Source organism: Nannobrachium achirus (assembly GCF_963921795.1).
Source record: "Nannobrachium achirus genome assembly, chromosome: 17".
Classification (NCBI taxonomy): Eukaryota; Metazoa; Chordata; class Actinopteri; order Myctophiformes; family Myctophidae; genus Nannobrachium; species Nannobrachium achirus.
In genome coordinates this window covers 18,833,266-18,857,878 of record NC_137824.1, presented here as the reverse complement: position 1 = coordinate 18,857,878, position 24,613 = coordinate 18,833,266, and the positions used below count along the sequence as shown (strand labels likewise).

The 24,613-nt window shown below is 42.9% G+C and overlaps 1 protein-coding gene across 1 annotated transcript; it reads left to right on the top strand.

Moving 5' to 3' along the window:
• The first annotated feature begins 420 nt into the window (after positions 1-420).
• Positions 421-23,416, top strand: LOC308301611 (endothelin receptor type B-like). Its single transcript, XM_080745649.1, has 8 exons — positions 421-565; positions 13,296-13,991; positions 17,584-17,696; positions 18,479-18,683; positions 20,281-20,430; positions 21,435-21,568; positions 22,652-22,760; positions 23,240-23,416. Exons 2-8 carry the CDS (start codon positions 13,554-13,556, stop codon positions 23,375-23,377), a joined length of 1,287 nt encoding a protein of 428 aa, XP_080601775.1. The 5' UTR covers positions 421-565; positions 13,296-13,553; the 3' UTR covers positions 23,378-23,416.
• Positions 23,417-24,613: the final 1,197 nt, after the last annotated feature.

The following is a 24,613-nucleotide window of genomic DNA, read 5'->3' as shown; positions in this document are numbered from 1 at the left end:
CCTAAAAAATTATAGGCCAGGGGCCCTCGCGGGGGTTAATTCGTCCCTGCACACACACACACACACACACACACACACACACACACACACACACACACACACACACACACAGTCCCATATCCCTTACTCTCAGAGAGAGTTCAAATGGAACTAAAAGATGGACCCGCAACTGGCCACAAGTGTCCATATATACCCTCTCAGAGTTACAGACCCGTAAAAGGGTCCACATTTGGACGCCTTGGTGTTCCCCGGACCAGCAGTTGTGAACCAGTGGTCCAATGCAGGCGCAGGAGGCAGATGTTAGGGAACTTAGAGTATCTGTGCTCTGATTGGCTGTATCTTGAGCTCCAGCACTCCAGGCTTTATAAGCAGCAGACAGTGTGTGTGGGAGTCAGTCACACACAGACAGCGCTGCAGCCTGCCTGGGGACCAGTGGAGCTAAACACGGGACACCGTATCAGGGAACTTTTTGGATCATCATCATAATTAACGCGGCCAATTAACGGACATTGCGGACTAAAAAACAAGATTATCACTGTTCCTGAAGTGACGTTCGGTGCTGAAGGTGAGTCCACTCCGCACGCACGCTCTGCAGAGTGCGTGTGCGTGTTACACAATGTATTTAATTAGCTTTGCGCGGCAGACGGTAAATTGATTGCATTTGAACTTGATTTAATTCAATTTGGGTTCCTTTGCAGCGAGCCGGGATGACGCACAGTCAAACTGCAATCACATGACTTTAGACCTTGGCCTACTTTTAAAACATAGACACACCATCCAGTTTTTAATTTACATTTTAGCTTATTTTTTTAATGGAAAAAGGTGTAGGCATATAGGCTATAGCCTACAGAGCTGAGTTGTATAGCCTAATAGTTTTGCTCAGTTTTGTTGATATAGGCTATAGATAGCCTACTGTATTAAAAGTGGTTGAACTCATCTACAAAGTTGTCTACTGTCTAATAGATCTACTTCATATTTGATTTGTTTTCCTTCTTCTATTTATTAAACAATAACTTGTTGACATCATTGTGCCCAAAATGTTGGCTATTAATATGGCTGTCCCATGTCATAAGCCAACACAATAACCGATTTATTAGTTTATTGACCATGATTAGAATATCTATTTTGTTGTTGTGAGATTTGATTCCATGATGGTTACATTACATTTAAACCACACATTTTGCTGGATGTATGAGAATGTACGGGATTATGTCGTCCTCCCATCCTCAACTATAGCACCTAACACAATAACACAAATAGCCTACCTAATTTGTAGGCTACAGGTTAGGCTAATTGTTTGAGAAATGCATGAATAGGCTATAGGCTATTGATACTTTTGACTATAGTCTTCTTATTGTGATAGAGTTGCAGTAATTATAGAAGCTGGTGGTGATCTTGGGCAGAACCGTCCCCTGGGAATACATGAATGTTGACGAATGGCTCACTTCACATCATTAAGTTCAAACCATGGATCATGAGTCCTGCTGCTTGTTGTCTACTGATAAAGTCACAGTTTGACTTATGTGTGTGGTGATAGTGCATGCAGATGTGCTTTTTGTTTGTTTTAATGGAGAGCCTTGTAAAATCTGTTTGGGTATGGTCTACAGCTGTGTTCCTGGGGACCTTTGGTGTGCCCCTGAGAAGGGTCAAGTGTGCCCCTTGAAACTGCTTGAAAGCCAGTATTGTATTTATCATTTTGAAAATGATTTAAACTATAGTGAAAACAGCGTTGTGTGCTTGTAGATCTGCTGTTTTCACTACTGTTGTGTGACAGCCTTGTATGATGAATGAAGCAGGGCTTTACTTTGCAAAGAAACGTACAAATTTGAAACTTGGAGATACAAGGTTTCTTCCATCCTGACAGTGACGATATTTACACCCCCGTATTATGTTGGTGTGCCCATGGTTTCTTGGGACATGAAAAGTTTGCCCATTGTAGACTCTACAGTACACACACACACGCACACACACACGCACGCACCCACACACGCATGTGCACACACACACACACGCACGCACACACACACGCACGCACACACACACACACACACACACACACACACACACACACACACACACACACACACACACACACACACACACGCAGGTGTGTATGAGCGTATATAGGCCAGGGGTCTTCAACAGGGGGTCCGTCGTTGTCCTACCCGGGGGTCCTCGATCAGAGATACTGGGGGATCTCCACAAATCTATCTAGGTCTAGTGATATAGGGAGTATTTATTATTATTATTTTACATCATCCCATTTAGACCCGATTCTAAAAATGCCTTGTAAGTTTTCTGAAAAATGTAAAATATTGATATACTTTATTATAGCTACAACAGAGGTGTTCCTGGTTTGAAAGGTAGGCCTATAAGGTATAACAAAACTTATTGTTGGTAACCACTCGGACCCTCGCATCCCTATTTTGCAGGGAACATTGGCCATTAACCTTACATCTGCAAGCTCACACAGCGCTTCTGTGAGCTTGTAGATCTGCCATTTCTGGCAAAGAGTTTTGGCATACAGGGAAAAAAGAGCATAACAGAGCCAGTACAGAGCCAATGGTCAAGTTCATAAATATTGAGAATTTAGACCTGGAATGCATCTGTGCCACTTTATTTTATGCTTTAGCTATTGAAAAATAGCAGATATACAAGCAGTATATATATAAGCCCACAGCCCACGCTGCAAGCTTGTAGATCTGCTATTTTTGAAAAATGGTGACAATTCATGCAAGTCTTTGAATATTTTTGACCCGATTCTATAAATGTCTTCGAAATCCTTCTTCTAAATCAGTGGTTCTCAAACTTTTTCATGTCAATGGACCCTCAAAATGTTGTTCCAGGAACCCCCAGAAGCAGAGATTTGAGTTAGAAAGGTTTGCTTTGAAAAATATATATTCAATGATTTTGCAAACATTATTATTATTATTATGATGATTATAAACACATAAATCGTTAAAGTCTGCATAAACACACTTTTAACGTTAATCCAATTTGTAGTGGAGGGGTCCCTGCTTCATCTCTGTCTCAGGTCAGGAGTCATTGGCCTGAATAACGTTAAGACCCCTCCTATAGTACTGTAGCCTATTTAGTTGACCGGAGCCCCCCAGGGGTCTATACTTGGCCCCCTCCTTTTTGTCCCTCTGTATTTAATATCTTTGCAGAAATTACTGTAGCAGATGCGACACATTGTGAGCTTGTAGTAGATCGTCTAGTTCCGTTGAATAGGTCCGCTGCAAGGGTTCAAGTGTTAAAAAAAACATATCAAACATAAATAATTCCACATTAAAACCGGGAAACGACTGTGTCATTTTAGAGGTTTGCCTTGGCTATTAAAAAATAGCAGACATACAAGCTCTATAGATTCTACATCTGCTATGTTTGAGCTTTTCTTATCTTGAAAGTGTGAGAACTATACTCATTTAGAAGGCATTTGTAGAATCATTTGTAGAACCTCAGCAAGCATCCTTATTCTGGAGGATAGCCGATCTACAAGCTGACGACACATTGCAACGCGACACTTTGTCAGCTTGTATATCATCATCATCATCAGCCGAAGAGATTTAGTGCAAAAACATATTGCAACTCAGGCTGAAAAAGCCCTGAGCTGATCAGAACAACGTGTCTTTCATAAACACCCTATACGTCACTGTCTGGTAGAGTAGGTGAACTATATAGGCCTACACTGGCCTGTTGTCTTACATTTAACACACACTAATGCTGTTCCTTAACCAGTAAATTGTTTAGAAACTCTTCTAAAGGACTGTGAAAATAGATTTCTTTTTTTTTGTCTTGATGTTCTAATTCGTTGTAATTCTAAAGACGTCACATGAAGCTGTTCTTTCCTGTTCTCAAACGTATTTGTGCTAAGGACCCACAATATGATATGCATCTGGCCACGGACCCCCATCAGACATTTTTCACATTATCAGAAATAGCAGATGTACAAGCTCGCAGCGCTATTTTTGAAAAGCCAACGCATACATAGATAGAGTGGTTAACATGATTGTTATGTATTAACACATTTTTCTGGGGACCCCCCTGGTAACCTTTGCCTTGTTGTGCAACAATATTCGGTCAATGTTAGTATTACGTTAATAGACAAGTTGTTGGAATGGATGTGTGACAGTTAAAAGCCCATTTTCAGCCTCTACAGCAGCCCTTTTAGCCACTTGCACCTCAGCATCCATATTCTGGCGGGACGGGAGGCCGAACGCCACGCTCATGTCACCATGACTCAGCCATAACCATATAAGGAGTTCCCAATGCAGCCATGCCCAAATCTGTGTGTTGTGTGATGTCTAACCTTGTTGTGTCATTGATGTGCGCTAACAAATCAGTTGACGTGACAGATACAGAGATCTCCATATATGGGCATCTGCGGTGCGATGTAGGTTTATGTGAGGGCCACGACGTAAAGCAGGCCGAACTCTAGATGTGAACGTTGCGTAGCAGAGGGTATAAAGTGGTTATCTGATTCAGTGATAGTAGTCAATACAGTACAGATATTAGTCTGTCTGTCTCTGAGTCAGTCTGTCTGTCTGTGTGTGTGTGTGTGTGTGTGTGTGTGTGTGTGTGTGTGTGTGTGTGTGTGTGTGTGTGTCCCTCTCTCTCTCTCTCTCTCTCTCTCTCTCTCTCTCTCTCTCTCTCTCTCTCACTCATTCCTTCTTCAGACTTTGCCTTTTCCTCCCATTTGCTCCGTTTTAAGGTTCAGCTTTAGTCCCTCCTCCTCCATCTCTGCATGCATGTCTTTAACCTCCTGCCTAGACTTACTTTCTTGTGTTTGAAAGCACTTCGCCATCTTTCCATCTCCTTGTCGGTCCTGATGTTCAGAGAAAGGCTGTGATAGTCATTCAGCACATTCAGTTGTAGAGGCGGTTGTATAATTTCTGAACAGGTTCTAACGTGCCTTTTTATGTCAGTCACCAATACATTGTAGATCATTTGCATTAAGAGATGTTTGAAAGTACCATTGAATTTACATACATAACATACTGTACATAATTGGCTGGAGTCCGTGAGAGATATGAGCTGATTTTGTTGGAAAATAAATGATCATTGTTTCATTTGTTTCACTACCACAGCTATATGTAATTTATACTTTATGTAAGATTTGTTTTATTACATGTATTATATTTATTTACACACATATTTTTACATTATAGGTTCAGTGATGTCATTACGTGCGCATCCCGCATCAAAAACTCATTCAAGTCACCCAGGGACTCATTCATGTCATGGTCCTGGGGTCCCGGGGATGCGCCTCCATTGGAGTCCATGTTAAAATAATGTATTTCTTCTACTTAAGTTGCTATATTAGTTTAGATAGTTTAATTCGTTTTTTAATGTATTGTGTAAGATAAACACTGTAAAGATTTATTATCAGTTAAACCTGGAACAGCTAAAAAACTATTTTCACTAGTGGTTCTCAAAGTGGGGTCCTGGGTCCTTGAGGGAGTTCCAGGGGGTCCCCAGATAAATGATAGTTAGGAACCAAATAGAACTTTATGGGTCTGTAACTCGGTGAACAAATGGAACCAAATGGACCTGTTCCATTTGTACTCTAGTATTTTAACATTTAATATAAATTGGGGCCCCAGTGATATAAATATAATTAAATGGGTGTCTGTAGCCTAGTGTATTTAGTTCTAAGTTCAAACATTAGCCAAATTGTAAAATAAATATAAGAAAATAGGCAAACATTTTGAAAATAGACGATCTACAAGCTCACAGCGCTCGAAAACATTGTATTGAGGACTCATAAAACCTTTCTGGGACCCATTTGAATGACCACCTGTGGGTCCCGGGACCCATTACATTGAAAACCTAGTAACATCACTGTAGGTTGATAACTTCGTAGCTATATCAGTTGGTACACAAGGGTCTCCTTAGCTGATGTGAGATCCCGTCAACGTCCTATGTTTACTGTTGCTATAGATCTCGCGAGAGTGCGTTGCCGGGCCAGAGACAGGTCGGCAACAAAGTAGATTTTCTCCTGTTTTAGTCTCTCTGTGGGGAAAAAATACATTTTAGTGTCAGAATGAGAATGTTCACAAGATGTATGGCTTCACTTCACTGGCTTGTGAAGAATGGGTCCAGTGTTTAGTTCAGTGAGCTCACAATGTGTCACAACGTGACGTGTTGTGACTGTGCCAGTGTTGGGGTTAACCGCTCCTACGTTTGACCTTGTGTGTATGTCCCTATGTATGCAGTACCAACAGCTCACAACAGACTAAGGTCATAGAAAGTACGCAGATACCGACATCACCACAGCTGATGTCATGGATAGAACGGCCCATCCAAGTTGATATACACGTGTGTCGTGTTTGATACCATGAGAAGTGAGCACCGTTCCCTTTGCACTGGTGCGATTTTTTGTGAAGAGACTTGGTGTACTGAGGGCTGAAAAAGAACACACAGCACCCACCTTGAGAAACCGGGGACTGCCCATAAGTCCAAAGGTTCATTAGTCCGAAGGTTCATTAGTCCGAATTTGTTTAGAATACTATGCCTAACTCTAACCCTAACCCTAACCTTAACCTCAGTAACCCTAACTAAATTCTGACTATTGAACCTTCAGACTAATGAACCTTCGGACTTATGGACAGTCCCCGAGAAACCCTGGAATAGACTCACGACCTGCTGCTGGTCTCCTAAAGAGGCAGCCACCTATTTACTGTATGTCACAAATCCACAGAAAGTGGAGATCGGCCGTGCCTTGCTTTTCTGTTGTTTGTCTTAGGTTTGACAGTCTTCTTGCTTTCTATTGATTTGTCTTGGCTGTCACTCTGTGGACACTGCCTCCGCCACGGCCTTAATGTTCTGTTGATTCCCCTGTGAAGCTCACCTGTGCCTGAGACGACCCCCAGAGACTATAAGGCTGGACTCACACATATGCGTGAAACATCTTCTCCGTATCGTCTGAGAATGGCCACTGGGGGCGCCGTACTAATGCATTGTCAATGGAAGGTTGTTTGGTTTTTTGTCGTTGCCGTGTCTCTAGCTCAACCAGACAACCACAGCCTGTCTTTTGGCCAAGAGATACGGCAACGACAAAACACCAAACAACCTTCCATTGACAATGCATTAGTACGGCGCCCCCAGTGGCCATTCTCAGACGATACAGAGAAGATGTTTCACGCATATGTGTGTGGCGCGCCTAAAACTTCCCATGCTGCTGACTGTCGTTGGTTTATAGTCGTTTTTAGTTTATGTTTTTCTTGTTTGTTTGTTTGTTTGTTTGTTTAAAGGGCCAGTTCACCTCTGGGACAACCAGATCTTATTTTATTGTTGTTTGGGACAAGATCAACACAATCCTGAGTTATTTTTTGTGTTCAATCTGTGTTTTGAGATATTTTAGTATTTCAGCATGAATGATGGTGCCTTCTGCATCATATGAGTCATCATGCTGCCCCAAACAACAATAAAATAAGATCTGGTTGCCCCAGAGGTGAACTGGCCCTTTAAGTAAAGGTCTGCTTTAAGTTCATTTCTTGTTTCCTGTATTTTGAGTTCTGCTCTTGGGTCTTACAGTGACTGGATTTGAGTCCTTTCCATAGCAAATAGAGTGCACACGATTTTTGGGCTTTTATGCTTTTATTGATAGTGATAGACAGTTACAGGCTGACAGGAAATGGGGGAGAGAGATGGGGACTAGGCCGTAGGGATCGGGACTCGAACTCGCGACACGCTGTCAGACCTCACTGAGCCTTGTTGCCTGGACTGCTGCCCAGGCCAGTGCACATGACATTGACATTAAAGGAGTAGTTCACCCCCAAAATTACTTTTTTTCTATTGATTACTCACACCATGGAGACTTGAGTTCAATAATATTTTTTGTTTTTTTGACACATTCCTGAGACAATAATTTGATTACAATAATTTTACCCCCATTGATTCCGGATGGGGACCCGAATGCATTTGGGTCCCTATCCGGAATCAATGGAAGTAAATTTACTATAATCATCAAATTTGTGTCTTAGGAATGCGACCACATACCAAAAAATGATATTTGAACAGAGGGTCTTCATGGGGTGAATAATCAATAGAAAAAAGTCATTTTGGGGGTGAACTCCTCCTTTAAATAGAAAATGTTACAAATGTGCTTTTGACATCCATAAACATCTTTGTTGGCAACACAACCATTTCCCATATTTCCCTTTTCAAAAAGGGATCTTGTCACGGTCGGCTCCTCAGGACTGTGGACTTTGTGTTGGTTTTTGGACTTTTACTTGTGTACCATTCTGTATTAAGGTCGTTGCACACCGCTGCGTTTTTTCAGCCGAATATAGCAGTGTTTCTCAACCTTTTTTCTGCATGGGCACACTTTTCATGTCCCACACTGCCGATTCATGTACTCAGCTCCAGACCAGAGAAACAGTCCACTCTGAGAGTGGTCGGGGTCTATGGTCTGGAACCAGATAGATTGTTGTTTCTAGTTTATTCTTACTCTGTTGTAATGAATATGTTTCAGTTTGCAATACTTGTTCTGAGGCAATGTGGCCTTCTTCTTCCTTCTAGTTAGTGTTTTATATTTTCAGTTGTGTTCCTTTTACTCTGTAGTTATGTTTCATTCCCAGTTCCCTTGTTGGGTTTTGCTTTACTTGCCTGTATCTTATTTTGTAGTAATAGTCCTTGTGTTTCCTGTCTTTGCCTAGTATTTGTTTCCCTTCTTGTCTCGCTTCTCTGTGATTGTTAGTTTCCTCCACCTGTGTCCACTTAGTCCCCCAGCCTATCCCAGTGTTGATTGTTTGTCTGAGTTCACCTGTGCCTAGTTAGTTCCTGTCTATATATATGCCCCAGTGTGATCAGTTTCTTTTTTTTTTTGTCAGATCTTTGCTTCATGTCAGTGTTTTATGAACTGTGATTTGGCTGCAAGCTATTCTGTATTATAAGTCCTTGTTTTGCCTGCCCCATTTTATGGGAAGTTTAAGTTGGAGATTAAACCGCCTGAATTGACATCCTTGCCTGTTGTGTCGTACAGCATTTGGGTCCTCTGAACCCTAACAGATCTCTGATAATGAAATCAAAGAAGGAGACCTGCACACTGTAAAGAACTTGCAAAAAAGAAAAGTGGCTTTATTTCGACGTTTCGGTCATTTAGACCTTCATCAGGACAGACAACATTGTCTGGGTCCCCTTTGATTCTATTATCAGAGATCACTTTTTGATATATGTATTTTTGTCCTACGTACCTGTCAACCAATTTGAGGTGTGCATCAGCCTTTTCTTAAAAGGATCCCTGACTAATACGACAAATATGCCTTAATACATTATAATTGTCCTCTATAACTACAATGTAAAATTAAAAACACCCTAAATATTTTATTTCTTCTAGAAATAGCTAATCTTTCACTCAATAGGGGAAATACCTGTCCCAAGTTGATGATGTCATAAATGTCATGTGTGATCTATCCCTATGGAATTTATGGCATGCATGTGCAAAAAACACATTTGAAATATTGATTTGATGCTCATTAACCATAGGAAGTATTGAGTTTGTTTTTATTTGCACATGCATGCCATAAATTCCATAGGGATAGATCACACATGACATTTCTGACATCAACTTGCGACGGGCATTTCCCCTGTTGAGTGAAAGATTAGCTATTTCTAGAAGAAATACAATATTTAAGGTATTTTTTATTTTACAATGTAGTTATAGAGGACAATTATAATGTATTAAGGCATATTTGTTGTATTAGCCAGGGATCCCTTTAAAGTCAATATTTCCTTTTTGAAATATCGTAAACATTTGTGACAGATCTTTGAACATATATATTTTTTAAAGCGAACATTTTTAACTTGCCTGGAACAAAATCTTTTGAGACATGACCAAATACATCATACAATCATTTTGGGGGTCTGATATTTAGCAATGTAGGTTTTTCAAACTGTAGACACTTTTAGAATCGGTCGACTCTCAGGCGCTAGGGTGACCAGATGTCCCCCTTTGCGTGGGACAGTCCCACATTTCCATGACTTTTCAGGCGTCCCACATTGAGACTGGCAGGCTCCAGTAATAATAATGCGCAGGTGTTCATAGGCGCTTCCCTTATGGGATGATAATCGTTATTATCGTTTATCATAAAAAACAATAATCGTATAGCAGATGTCCTCTGTCATACACTACTAGGATGAATTGGCTTTTTTTGAGCTGCAGATTCAATAGCACTTAAACCCTCTATACTTGATAAAACGGATCTGTGAAGAGTGAATTTGCTACTCACCACTCAGGCTACACTAATCGATTCCCCCAAAATAGCCCATAATGCAACGAAGAAGTACTCTCGAAGAAGTATGAATGTATTGGCATCAAAATATGTAGTACAAAAGTATCACATTTGTTCACAATTTGTGTATCTACAAGTGATGTGACATGATGTGAGCTTGTACTTGTACTATACTGTAACTAAAGCTGGAGTAGAATGTACAATATTTTAACTTCTTTGAGTGGAGTGGAAGTATATAGCCTATGAAGTGTCAAAATAAATACTGTTAAAGTAATAGGGCTAGGGTTTGCACTTAAAGAATGCATTTGAGTAAATGCATTTACAGTAGCTACTTTTTCACCACTGTAGGACGGTTTCATCTGAGAACTACTTAAACACTACCATGTGTTTTAAAAGTTCTTCTCCCGTATTGAACTACGTCATAATTTGAAGTAGACCTATTTCTCATTTCGTTTTCCTCAAACAATTCCTAATCAAGAATCGCCCGACACCAAACCTCCAAACTGCCGGTCAACCTGAGGTAAAGATCAGGAGGCTTCTCTGCGAGTCTCAGTGTCTAAAAGCTGATTTATCCACTTAAACCCCATATGGTTGAGCGGAGTCATACTAGAGTCTTCTCTGTTTTCTGTTATTTTGGGGGAAAGCTTTCAACAAGCTCACATCGCAACGCGTCGTCCATTTTCAGCCAAAGCTTTCCCCACAACACGGATGCTGGGGTTTAAGTGGTTATACTCAGCCTTACTCGCTGGCGGAAAATAGCAAATCTAGAAGCGCAAGCTTGTACATCTGCTGTGTTTTCGGCGAGCGACATGGCTCAGGCTTAACGAGGAGCCTGACGAGGATCTAACGAAAGCCGGTTTTCCACAGGCCCAACTCCACACCACTCCACACCACACCGCCCACTTGTGTCAGGTTTTCCACTACAAGGAACTGGGTAGAGTGGTGTGAAAGTGGTACTTAACGGGGTACTAAAACAGCTCCACTCTCGAGTGGACCCGGCCTGGGCTAAGTGAGGCCAAATCAGTGACGTATACACGCTGCTGATACTGATTGGTCAGTCTCACGGCTAAGCTGTGTCTTTCAACACAACAACTTGAGACAGATTTTAGTATGCAGTCACGGCTGCAAATCAAATATAAAGGCAAATCCTGTTTGTTTTATATATCTGTTTATAAAGAGGTCGATTAGGCAGAATTGTGTTCTCCAACCCTGCAGTTGAGATACCACGAAGCACCAAGAACATATTAACCAACACAAACAGTGGACATAGGCTATATATCTATCGCCGCGAGTCGCAATAATCAACGGCCAATGCGTCGGCAATCCGTTATTTTATATAGATCTCAGTGAGATGTCTCCTGTTTGTATTTGTAACTGCAGGTGTTGAATGGGGAAAAGAATCTACAGTTGCCTACATGTACTGTACTGTAGCTTAGCATGTATGCTAGCACAACTAGCCTCTGCTCTTCTTTGTGTAATTTGGCCAATAAAGTTATTATTTGACTATGTTCACCCCGACGTTAGTCGTCGCTATAGTTGTAAAGACTCGATGAAGACCTGTGTGAGTGTGTGGCATCAACATTGTCCACCCACAGTACATGACTGTACTGTAGCTGCGTTAGCATGTATGCTAGGCTAGCGCAACTAGCCTCTATATACTTCTTTGTGTAATTTGGCCGATAAAGTTATTATTTGACTATGTTCACCCCGACGTTAGTCGTCGCTATAGTTGTAAAGACTCGATGAAGACCTGTGTGAGTGTGTGGCATCTAAAACATTGTGGGGTACTTAGGGTTGCCACCTTTCAGAAATTGAAATAAGGAACACCTCTTCCGGGCACGTGGTGCGTGCGTTCCGTGCGCGTGGCACAGCCGCCGGCCGGCGAAAAAATGCAGTCCCAAACCCATGAAATGCATAGAATAGTTATAGCTATAACACACAACATGGTATAACCTATATTGTTTTGCAGTTTGAAGTGGCCAATTGTTTCTAAAATATGAATAAGTTAATTTTGTATGAAATAAAGCAATGTATGAATGATTTGAACCTGGCTCTTGGGTCACTTGGTGGTCAGTAAAGAGAAGGTAGTCAATAAACCATTAAGTCATATACTTAAAGTTTAAAGTGCTTTATTAGCAACGAAGATTAAACATTTTTTACTTTAGGCTGAATAGGCTTCACTAGCCTGAACCTGAGCATAGCCTAGTTTAAAGTGCTTTATTAGCAATGAACATTGAAGATTTTTACTTTAGGCTGAATAGGCTTCACTAGCCTAAACCTGAGCATAGCCTATTTTATGAACATTGAACATTTTTACTTTAGGCTGAATAGGCTTCACTAGCCTAAACCTGAGCATAGCCTATTTTATAAAGTGTCTACTGTCTACAATCTACTGTCTTGACACTCGAACCAAAATTGTTCTATAAATCATAATCTACAAATTGGAAGTGAAAAATAAACTTTAACACAAATTTTAAAAAATGAAAACCAAAAATGACATGTACACGGAACCCCACTATAGGCAGAGCGTAGAGCGCACCACAGCCGCAGCGACTGCGAGCCGCCTCACAGAAGGTCCTTCGTGCCTCTCCCTCTTTTTGCTGTCTTTTCCTGTGTTTTATTTCATTCATTATTGTTAAATTCTGTGTTGAGGTTTGTGTGACAGACCTTTATGGGGCATTTGGTTAAACACGGAACAAACCGCGTTCCGTATTGGTTCAATACGGAACGCATCTTTTAATTGTCCAATACGGAACGATTCCGTATTATACGGAACGGGTGGCAACCCTAGGGGTACTGTAGTGGAAAACCTACATATAAAAATGCAGTGCGGTAACGAGGCTCCTGAGGAGCTGTTAACTGGAACTCTGCGCGCCACGAGGAACCGCGGGGTCGCGGGGGTCGCCGTCATCACTCCCGAGTCCAGATGTGGTCGACCTTGATGTCCCGCTCGCAGAAACCTGCGTCATATGTGTTTGGCGCGTGCAGCTGGGCTTCCTGTTTGTGTTCAATATCAGCAGCGCAAGATAATCACTGGTGTCTCTTCTACTTTCCCCGCAGGCCCCGTGAAAGCAGTCAGGACACAAAACCCAAGCCCCTAGGTCTGGAACTAGGCCCAGCGTGCGTGCGCGTGTATGTGTGTGCGAATGTGTGTGCATGTATATGTTTGTGTGCATATGCTGGGTGGTTCCCCCTGTGCCTTTGAGTTTACGGTTGCGTGGCCTTGAGTCTTCGTGAGTGTCTGTGGGTGTGCGTGTGTGCGTGCGTGTGTGTGTGTGTGTGTGTGTGTGTGTGTGTGTGTGCGTGCGCTGTGAGAGGATGAGGGCTGTTATTGGCCTGCTGTTCCTCCTAGCCGTGACAGCGGCCGGAGCGCTGCGGTTCAGCCGGGACTCTCCGGACGACCCCGGAGCGAAGGGCACCTCCTCCTCCTCCTTCTCCTCCTCCTTCTCCTCCTCCCTCTTGGCCAACGCCTCCTCCTCCTCTTCGCCTCCCCTCCCGCCGCCAGGGGGCGGCGACGCGGCGGAGGGACGCCCGCCCATGTGCATCAAGCGCACGGAGATCCAGATGGCCTTCAAGTACGTGAACACGGTGGTGTCGTGCTTGATCTTTGTGGTGGGCATCATCGGGAACTCCACACTGCTGAGGATCATCTACAAGAACAAGTGCATGAGGAACGGCCCCAACGTGCTGATAGGCAGCCTGGCCCTGGGCGACCTGCTCTACATCCTCATCGCCATCCCCATCAACGTGTACAAGGTAAGCAATACTGTTTTACCCATTCTAATCGCCTTCCCCATCAACGTGTACAAGGTAAACAATACTGTTTTACCCATTCTAATCGCCTTCCCCATCAACGTGTACAAGGTAAACAATACTGTTTTACCCATTCTAATCGCCTTCCCCATCAACGTGTACAAGGTAAACAATACTGTTTTACCCATTCTAATCGCCTTCCCCATCAACATGCATAGGTAAAAATACTGCGAAAAACAGTATTACCCAAACAGTGGGTCAACTCTGGAGTCTCTGGACCCATTTTTGTTTTTCGTTTCCTACATTCAAAAGATTAAAAGTAGTGGAAAGAGACGGTGTGAAGAGACACGTTGTGAGCTTGTAGACCAGCTATTTTCACTAGTTTGGGTCCTGGCAAATGTCTAATTTCTCTTTTGGTTCACGATCTAATACGTTGGAGAACCACAGCTTTAAAACACATTCACTCATGCACGCACGCACGCACGCACGCACGCACACACACGGCACACACACGCACGCACGCACGCACGCACGCACACACACACACACACACACACATTAATAACATGCCGACATCTGGTTTGTTGCAATGCTAAACGAGGCAAACTGTTGGTTTTGATTCTTTTTAGGTGTGTTTCTGGTAAGTATTAATAATGCACCCACGAAGACACTTAACCACTTTAAACCTACTGGTGTTCCTATTGTGTTCAAGATTTTCCACACATCTTTTTTTTACAGTTATTTAGCAAAATAGCACATTTACACGCTCACACCGTGAGATGAGATCAAATCTGCTATCCACAGGTTTCACCCCACGCGACACGGTTTGTACGACAAAGTATAAAATAGGGCTTAAGACTTAAAACCCATAATATCCCACTTAAGACGTAAGTGGTAATTAGTGTAAAAAGTAATTGGTGGCGTGTAAAAGTGGTAAAAAGAAGTCTAAGTGGAATGTAATTCATTTATAATTTAACTGCTGCCAGTTACATTCCATTTATTCTAACCAGTGTGTCTCTCTTTGGCTTTAGTGCTGACTGCATCTCTCCCATTAGCTGGGGTTTTGTTTATGAAACATGCAGTATGGTTTTGCTATGCTTTTATTCATGAGAGGGTTAACCTTTTCAGTCCAGGTGCACACAGACAAACTTGTGCTCCGTTGCACGGCCGGAAACGGCAGAGAATAGCTGACCTACAAGCTCACAACGAGTGATGTCCGGAATTCTAAAGTTAAAGTACAATAGGCATCTTACTACTTAAAGCTATACTGTGTAAGATTCTCAACTAGTGGTCAGTAGCCCTATAGCAAACCGCGGTCGCGTTCGCGTCTTTCGCCCGTTTTTCGTACCTTCACACCCCCGCGTCTGCCTCCACAACGCCGAGAGCTATCTTTGGAGGGGTCCCTGGTTCCTGTGCGTTCAGGCATTCCGGAGAAACGGACTACTTCACCCTGCCTGGTAGGCGAGATTACCTTTTGAGTAAAGAGACACACGGGCGACTACAAATATGGCGACCCCACTTCAAGATGCGCTGTGATTGGCCGGTAGTGTACCATGTGTGCATGATCGGCGATGTGATTGGGCAACGTATACACAACGTATACAGATGATGCAGATTACGTCAATTTTGCGCGAAATCCGGTCCACGGCCAGGATCATAGAAAACATATAAAGCGAAGGCTTCAGAAGCTGAAAATAACGGAGTGGGTGTTCTAAAACTTTAGCGATTTAACAGTTAGGACAATTTTAAGATTTGTTTTATAAAAAAAGTTACATGGTACAACTTTAAAGTACCAAAAGTGGAAATTACTCATTATGCAGAATGTCCCATTTCACAAGCTTTCAAATGTATAAAATATCTTTGAAAATGGCAGATCTACAAGCTCACAATGCGTCGCATCGCAAGTCTTCGCGACACATTGTGAGCTTGTAGATCACATTGTGATCTCGTAGTTATAGGCTATTCTCGGCGAGTAACACCACCGTGCGGCGGAATATACATCAAGAGAATCCTGATTGATGTGACGAGTAAACCATTTTGACATGCTGGTTTCTAAAAAGCAGTCACAGACAAATCACATTAGAATTAAGCTTTAAACTTAGAAACATTCATCCTCGCTTACATTTTTCATGCTGACCACAGATATCTGATTTTCATTCAGACTAACGGGAAATGCCCAATTTTTTCATTTTTGCAAATGAAAATTTGACCTCAGAGATGTAACATTTTGGTATGCCAGGTATGCAACATGTCAGGAATGAAACATTGCATTAGTTCATGCTGATCCCGGGAGTTATATGCGCTGTAATCAGCTGTCAGTCTGCTGTCAGTCTGCTGATTGTTCAATCAGCCACGCTTTCCCACACCAATCACAGCTCATTCCCACGCCAAGGGGTTTCACAGTGTGGCTTCCCGCTCGCAACAAGACGGTACATTTTAACGTGGCTCCGACCTACACTGCATCTCTGCTATTCAGTTGCTGCCACATACCTGTACACTGCTGCTGCTGGCAAAGCTTGTCTTCACCACCCCAGCCCAGCCTCCACCTTTTAGTTCTTGCAAGGCTCATAGGTTGAACTGAATGCTGTTAAACTGCAATTCGAGTTAGCATGACTTAAGTCAAACTGATTAAATGTCTTTCTATGTGGCTGCTCTTGTACGTAAGAGAGGTTTTGTATCCACAAGTTTCCAACGCCCCATAGTGCATTGCGCAGACGCTGTACCGAGCTTCCGGCGCCGCAGCCGAGTGTGATTTACAAGCTCACAACAGGCTGCATCTGCGACGCGACGTGAGCTTGTATGTCTGCTGTTAAACCGGAAGTGTGGTCCAAATAATCTCCAGTCGCCTCCAGCAAACTCCCGCGGAAAGAGGTGGATAGATTAAGTGTTGCGGTGGGTCACAATGCTAAAATGTTTTGTAATAGTGACGTAACAGTTTGTAGATCAGCTGAACGCTTAATTGCTTAACATACATGTTTGGTTGTAAACTAAAACTTCTATAACAGCAAACTACAGTACCACAACCTTATGTAGTGCAATATGCCGGTGTATTGTTAATGACTTTGTCCTTAAAGGAGTAGTTCACCCCCAAAATGACTGTTTTTCTATTGATTAGTCACGCCATGGAGACTAGAGTTCAATAATATTTTTAGTTTTTTGTCACATTCCTAAGACAAAAATGTGATAACAATAAATTTACCCCCATTGATTCCGGATGGGGACCCGTTTCGAAACGGGTCCCCATCCGGAATCAATGGGGGTAGATTTACTCAAATCAAATTTTTGTCTTAGGAATGTGACAAAAAACTAAAAATATTATTGAACTCTAGTCTCCATGGCGTGACTAATCAATAGAAAAAAAAGTCATTTTGGGGGTGAACTACTCCTTTAAGATGAACTGACTTCACTGTTGGGTGTTGAAGACCATACTTGTGTTTAGGCCATACTGTTTCTCTAAGTGGTCCGGGGACCTCCAGGGGTCATTGTGGGCCTTACAAGGGGTTCCTCAGAAAAATAGTTTAATATTGCATATAAAATCACTTTAACCACTTTAACACTATTTTATCTGATCATACCTCTTATTTCCCTGATGCAGCTGCTAGCAGAGGACTGGCCCTTCGGTGTTTACATCTGCAAGCTCTTCCCGTTCATCCAGAAAGCCTCGGTGGGAATCACCGTCCTCAGCCTGTGTGCTCTGAGCATCGACCGGTCAGTGGAACCCCGTTCACTCTTGTCTACACACTAACGCACGTGCAACGCACAAGCAACTGACATAATGTCACCACTACAAGCTAGATATTAACCAATTAACCCATTAAGACCAGGAAAGCCTATACGTTGATATACCATTAAAAGCGGGATAGCATCTGTATGTATATAGCAACATAATTATTTTATTTATTTTTTAAAACAAATGCAAGTTTTTCTGAAAACTTAGGTTTAGAATTTTATTGAAGGCGTTTTTAAAATCGTACTCAGCTCTAAATGGGCTGAAACTTGAAACCAGGAAAGCGTCTGTGGCATTTTAGATTTGAACTTTAGCTATTCAAAAATAGCAGATCTAAAAAAAAAAAAAACAAGTCGCTCCGTGTCGTGCTGCAAGCTTGTATTGTATTTTTGAAGAATCTTGATGTTTTTTGAGTGGTGCAAACCGCTCCTATAAGTGGCTGTGCGTGTGTCTGTAGCCTTTTTCCTCAGCGTCTTGCCATAGTAAAATGTGTGTACGTAGCATCATGTTTGTCTAGTGATGTCATATGTCGTATGTCTGTAGCCTTTTTCCTCAGCGTTTTGCCATAGCAAAACGTGTGTGTGTAGCATAGCCTGTACATCCTAGACTTAAATCCTAGTCTGAAGATGTTATGCAAGCACGACCACCGCTCACTTCACATGGGGTGTGATTTTTTATTTACTGTGAGAATGCATGTATGTCTCTGTGTACGCCTGTTTGCCTACATCACTGTGTGTGCTTGTGCATGCGTGCGCGTGTGCAGCTACCACGCGGTGACGTCGTGGAGCAGGGTGAAGGGCATGGGCATCCCCCTGTGGAAGGCGGTGGAGGTGACCTCCATATGGCTGCTGGCCGTGCTGCTGGCCGTGCCCGAGGCGCTGGCCTTCGACATGACCGAGATGTCCTACAGGAGCACCAAGCTGCGCGTCTGCATGCTGCCGCCCGAGCAGAGCACCCGCTTCCTGCAGGTAGGAACGCAGCAGCACGCGAGGTCGCTTCTCAAACATGGCATTTAAAGGTGTTTCAACTGGTCTACCAAATGAGATATCGGCATATTTACAGTAAGTGATATCTAACTATAAATTAGGGAAACCTATGTCTGTCTGTCTGTCCGTCCGTCCGTCCGTCCGTCCGTCCGACTGTGAGTCCTCGCTTACGTCATCCAATGGGAAAACCCTTGATAAAAAACACAAGTTGACGTCATTCAATGGGAAAACCCTTGGAAAGACACAGAATGAGCCCTGTTGACGTCATCATCACCATCAATAAGTGCAACCTGATATGAACGTAAAGGGTGATGTCATAATATTGAGGCCTAGGTCTACTATATATATATCTTAGCTCTGGTCCAGAGCCGTCGCTAAATTAATAGACCGGGATTTCTCAGCCCCTACGAGCGCTCAACTTGAATCAAAATAAACTAAACTACTTCACTACTCACCAAACCAAAGGCAGTTAAAAAAAGTTACCTTAAAAGCATATACCGTAAAGCACATTGTTATTTCATAAATCTCTTCACTATGGACATCGCTGCGTGGCTCCTTGGTATCCCTGAGAAGTCAGAGCAGTGACAAAGAGCAGAGTTTCCGGTCAGTAGTTTGAGGATCATTATGCCTGTGAAACAACTCTTTGGACTGTGTCCAACACCCTAACATGTAGACATGGGGTCAATGGGTGCATAATAACAAAGAATTTACTTGAGTACTGTGCTCAAGTGGGTGTTTTTTATTTTTTAATCTCCAAATTAAATACAGCAATGCATTGACTTGTGCTTGTGAATACTTAAGTATTTTAAAAGCTAATAACTCAGTTATTTAGCTCAAATGTGTATGAGCAACCTTCACTTGAGTAGTTGAGTAATATTAGACCAGGAGTATAGACAGTAATGTATACTTTGACTCAAGTACAGGGGATGAACTTTATCCACCACTGTGGTGTCTTTTCTTATCCAAGTATCGCCAGGGTGGAACTATAGTGAATCCAAAAGATGCCTGCTTTACATTTGACATGTCTGCTTTTCATAAGATCACACAATTGAATTACATTCAAATAAGGTGATGTTAGTGTTCTTCTTGCTGAACGGCAGACTTCCCAAAAGGATTCATATGTGCACAGCAGACTTCTGCTTTGACTTTAGGCCCTCCAGTGGATTTATAAACTAGGAACACACCATAGGAATGTACGATACCATCCTTGTGTTAGTAAATAAAAGCGAATGTTGAGAGTTTGGTGAATTTCTCAAGAAATATAGCTGTCTAGCTGGATTTCATTGCATGCTTCCGATCGCGAACGAGCTCAAAGTGAGAGCACATGGCGAAATGGAGTGATTGAAAACCAAGTTAATTTCCTTTTCTGTTTTTCGTTTAAGTCTCCCGGGCTGATGACAGAACCAACGTATTGAAATTAAACTTTTCCATCGAGTGGCGGCACATTTTCTGAGCTGAAAACATAGTTGTGAAACCACAGCCAGGAAGAACCAATTCTCTCAAATCTGTGTCTTGAGTAAATCCACATGTACACTCCACATTTTCTTAGCAGGCGTCTTTATTTTTCTCACCCCCATAGTTCTACCAGGACGTGAAGGACTGGTGGCTGTTTGGCTTCTATTTCTGCCTGCCGCTGGCCTGCACTGGCGTCTTCTACACGCTCATGTCCTGTGAAATGCTCAGCCGCAAGAAGGGCATGCGCATCGCACTCAACGACCATATGAAACAGGTACGTAGACATTAACGCTGGCACAAACCTCTTGTCTCCGTATTTTCTTATTTATTTTTTGCCCTACTTGATCGGCGATCGTATCACAGCATCACACAAAATTAGCTCGAAAGCTGTTTTGAACAAAATTCCTCAAATCATCATGAATATAGTGTGCAATTGCCGTGAAACATTCCACACACATTTCCCACTATAGGCCAAGGAAGAAATGCCACCCTTTTCACATTGACCTATTATAGCGCCACCAGGAGGCCACAATAACATACCTGACATGGCAGGGACCTAGAGAAAATCTAATTAATTCTGCCGGAAAATGTCAGAAATTACACTTCCGGGTTTGAAATCACTGCATTTTTAGCGTTTAGCCGTTGACCTTAAGTCGATGCTTCATATCCATATGAGTAAAATCGCCGAGGTGGTTTGTTTATTTTTGGAACACAGTTCTTATATGAGGTGATCTAAGATTTCCTTATGGGGATATCAACACACGCTAGAGCACCTTCTAACGGCAGTAGTCTCACGTGGCCAGACTGTTGACTCCTGCGATGTGCAAATGCTCCCGTCATACAGTCTGGGGTAACGTAAGAAGAATGATGAGCACCCGGTTAAAGCGGACTTCCGTTTCTGTCTCACATCACGCAGCAGATTTATCCTAATATAAATAAAAATCATCTAAGCATATTTAGCTTGCTGCTTAGCAGAATTTACATTTTAAAATATATTGTCTTGAATGGAAATGCCAGCTTCCATTATTCAGGAGCTGTAGTTCCAGACTCTATATACTGTAGCATTCGGAGATTGTGGAATAGTTGTCTGGCTACGCGAGACTATAGTGGCAGTGACATCATATGTCAATGGTCTATTGCTATTATCTTGTCATGTTGCCTTGTTAGCACACAAAACAGGCCTAGCTAGGCCTCACCAACATTTTGCTGCTTGTAAGCAAGTAAGACAAATAAAACCCTTCTTTATTGTTGATTGTCTCTTTTCACTTGTGTCTGCAGAGGAGGGAGGTTGCTAAGACGGTGTTTTGCCTGGTGTTGATATTTGCACTGTGCTGGTTGCCTCTTCATCTCAGTCGTATTCTGAGGAAGACTATTTACGATCCGCATGACCCCAACCGCTGTGAACTGCTCAGGTAGGCACCCACAGACAGACACGCACACACACGCACACACGCACGGTCGCACACACACACACACACACACACACACACACACACACACACACACACACACACACACACACACACACACACACACACACACACACACGTGGCACTCACTCAACATCAGCAATCTCAAGCAAAACCATCTCCCTGCATTGTTAATGCAGTATAACAGGGGTCTTCAACGTTTTGCAGACCCCTTAGCTGAGTGAGAGATGAGACATATTGCATTCATGTTAAATGTGTGTTTTCAGAAATGTAACCACATATACTCTCAATACTTTGCAAACTTGACCTTTGGCTTGGTACTTGGTCTGCTCTTTTTTCCCTCTACACCAAACCTCTTCACCGAAAATAGACGATCTAATGGTATTTTCAGCAAATGTTCCCCGGGGATGCGAGTGTTCAAGTGGTTAAAATAAAATAGAAAATAAAGTCCCTATCAAACAAAGATGTGGCACCCCTCCCCTCCTGCAGTGTTTCTGAGGACCCCCTACGGGTCCTGGATCCCCTAGGGGTCCCCAAATTATTTTGGGGGTCCCCAGTTGATTAACTTAATATACAACATTGTTTTCTCACTCAACAGTAAACAAACCAACATGAAGTTTAATTTCTAAAGTGACAGTTTAAGGACTTTTTAATACCTCTAGTCTAAAAAGACAAATTAAACATTGGCCAAATTGTCAAATATTAGAGGCAGAAGGGTGTTGTGAGCATGTAGATCGTCTATTTTCACAATAGAACCGCGTTATACAAAATGGAATGCCTCAACTCTTAGTGCTCGTCAGGGTGGGGGGTCCCCAGTTGAAATATGATTATTTTGGGGGCCGTGGCCTGAAAAGGTTGAGAACCACTTCCTTACAGTACAGACATGCAGGAACACACACACACACACACACACACACACACACACACACACACACACACACACACACACACACACACACACGTACTGTATCTCCCCTGATGTCACGTTAGGGTCATGAGAAGTCATTGTTCTCTGCTCTCGCATCCTGTTGACCTGACGGTGAACTTTGACCCCCCTCTCTTCAGCTTCCTGTTAGTCATGGATTACATCGGCATCAACATGGCGTCCCTGAACTCCTGCATCAACCCCATCGCTCTCTACTTTGTCAGCCAGAAGTTTAAGAACTGCTTCCAGGTCAGACAGTGCACGCACACACGCATGCAAACACACGTGCATGCAGGCGCCTCTCCCACACACACTCCCTACAGTTCCCCCTGTGATGCCAGGGGGAACAAATCCCCTTTATGCTCATATATGGAGATATAGAGATCCCTGTGATGCCAGGGGAACAAATCCCTTTTATGCCCATTCATGGAGATCCCTGATGTCCACACGCCTGATGTCCACATCCCTATATCTGTGTTGTCAAGGGAACAACTCCTTGTTATCCTCGCACTTTAGGGTGAGGTCGCTTGTCGCCCTGAGGCGTCTTAGTAGTATACTTTGTCCTGCAACCGTGTCATGCATTGCGACGCATTGTGAGCTTGCCGACCGAATTGCGTTACAACGACATGCCCAAAATAGAGATTATGAATAGATTCTTGTATTAATTTAGAACACATTGGTTTGATGACCTGAATTGATGAGTGTTCTGTGGATTCTGTGTTCTGCAGTCGTGCCTGTGCTGCTGGTGTTACAGAACGTCTCCCATCGATGAGAGAGGCTCTGGCGTCCGCTGGAAGGGCTCCTGTCATGGAAACGGACTGGACCGTACCAACTCACGATCCAGCCAGAAATACAGCTCCACATAGACACGCACGCAACACACACACACACACACACACACACACACACACACACACACACACACACACACATACACACACACACACACACACACACACACACACACACACCTCGACAAAGCCTTTATTATAAATCAGACGTTGAGAAAGCAATCTTCACTGCCACAGACTGTGCATCAGACTGTTCACCACTGTGCTAGCTAGCAGCAAAAAAGACCAGCCAAGACGATGACCTGCTTATATACCACTGTTAAAAGAAAAGCAAGAAGTACAGACTTGTAAGGTGGTGGAAGACGAGGGAGACAAAAGAAAAGATTGGAAGAAAACATCAGAGAATGAACTCCCTTGAAACTCATTGAGGCAATGAGCCTGGGCCATCACTGTTGGAGGAAGTGTAGAATTTCCCTAACCAAACAGAGTGCAGAGAACGTCGCACCGAATGTGTTGACGTCATGACGCAGCAGCGTTCTCTGCGCTGAGCAGAGGAGCAGAGGGGGGTGGGGGGAGGAGAACACATGCTATTGGCCAGAGACTCGCGGAGAGATTCGCCGCGCCCGCCCATCTGCCTACACAAACTGGTCCACGTTAGTTCAGTTAGTGTGGATTAGAATAGTGTTAGTCAATGAGGAAAGATGGCAAACGCGACTGTCGGGACAATGCTACGCACCCAGCACAACCAATGTGCTAACTGGCAGAACCGCCTTGTTAGCAGAATCGCCATGCTAGCTAGCAGAACCACTGTGATAACCGGCAGAACCACTGTACTGGCTAGCTAGCAGAACCACTATGCTAGCTGGCGGAAACACTGTGCTAACTAGCAGAACCGCTATGCCAGTTACGTAGTGCTAACTAGCATAATCGCTGTGCTGGCTTTCCATAGACCCGTACGGAATGAGAAGACAGAGGGAGAGACTCACCATGACAAAACGACTGTGACAAAACCAGAAAGTCCAAAACACAAACCAAAGCATCATTTAACTTTATTTTATTTATTTTTTTCACACCCAAACATATAAGACATCGGACAAACATAAAACATTAGACAAACAAAAGACAAAAAAACGAAACTAAACTACATATAATGCTGCCGAACATCATATATACAAGTAAAGAAGCAGATTTAAAATGTCTTCACTGTTCTATTGTAGAAGTATATCTGAGACATATTATACATAGAACATTCTTTTCAGCAGTAGTGGTAAAGAAAAAATAATAATACTAATACAAAAAAAAAGATAGTGG

Excerpts from the sequence above, each read along its gene's own strand:
- LOC308301611 (XM_080745649.1), top strand. The coding sequence starts at position 13,554 with ATGAGGGCTGTTATTGGCCTGCTGTTCCTCCTAGCCGTGACAGCGGCC. Across the intron at positions 13,992-17,583 it reads TCCCCATCAACGTGTACAAG|CTGCTAGCAGAGGACTGGCC; the intron begins GTAAGCAATACT and ends TCCCTGATGCAG. Across the intron at positions 18,684-20,280 it reads AGAGCACCCGCTTCCTGCAG|TTCTACCAGGACGTGAAGGA; the intron begins GTAGGAACGCAG and ends TCACCCCCATAG.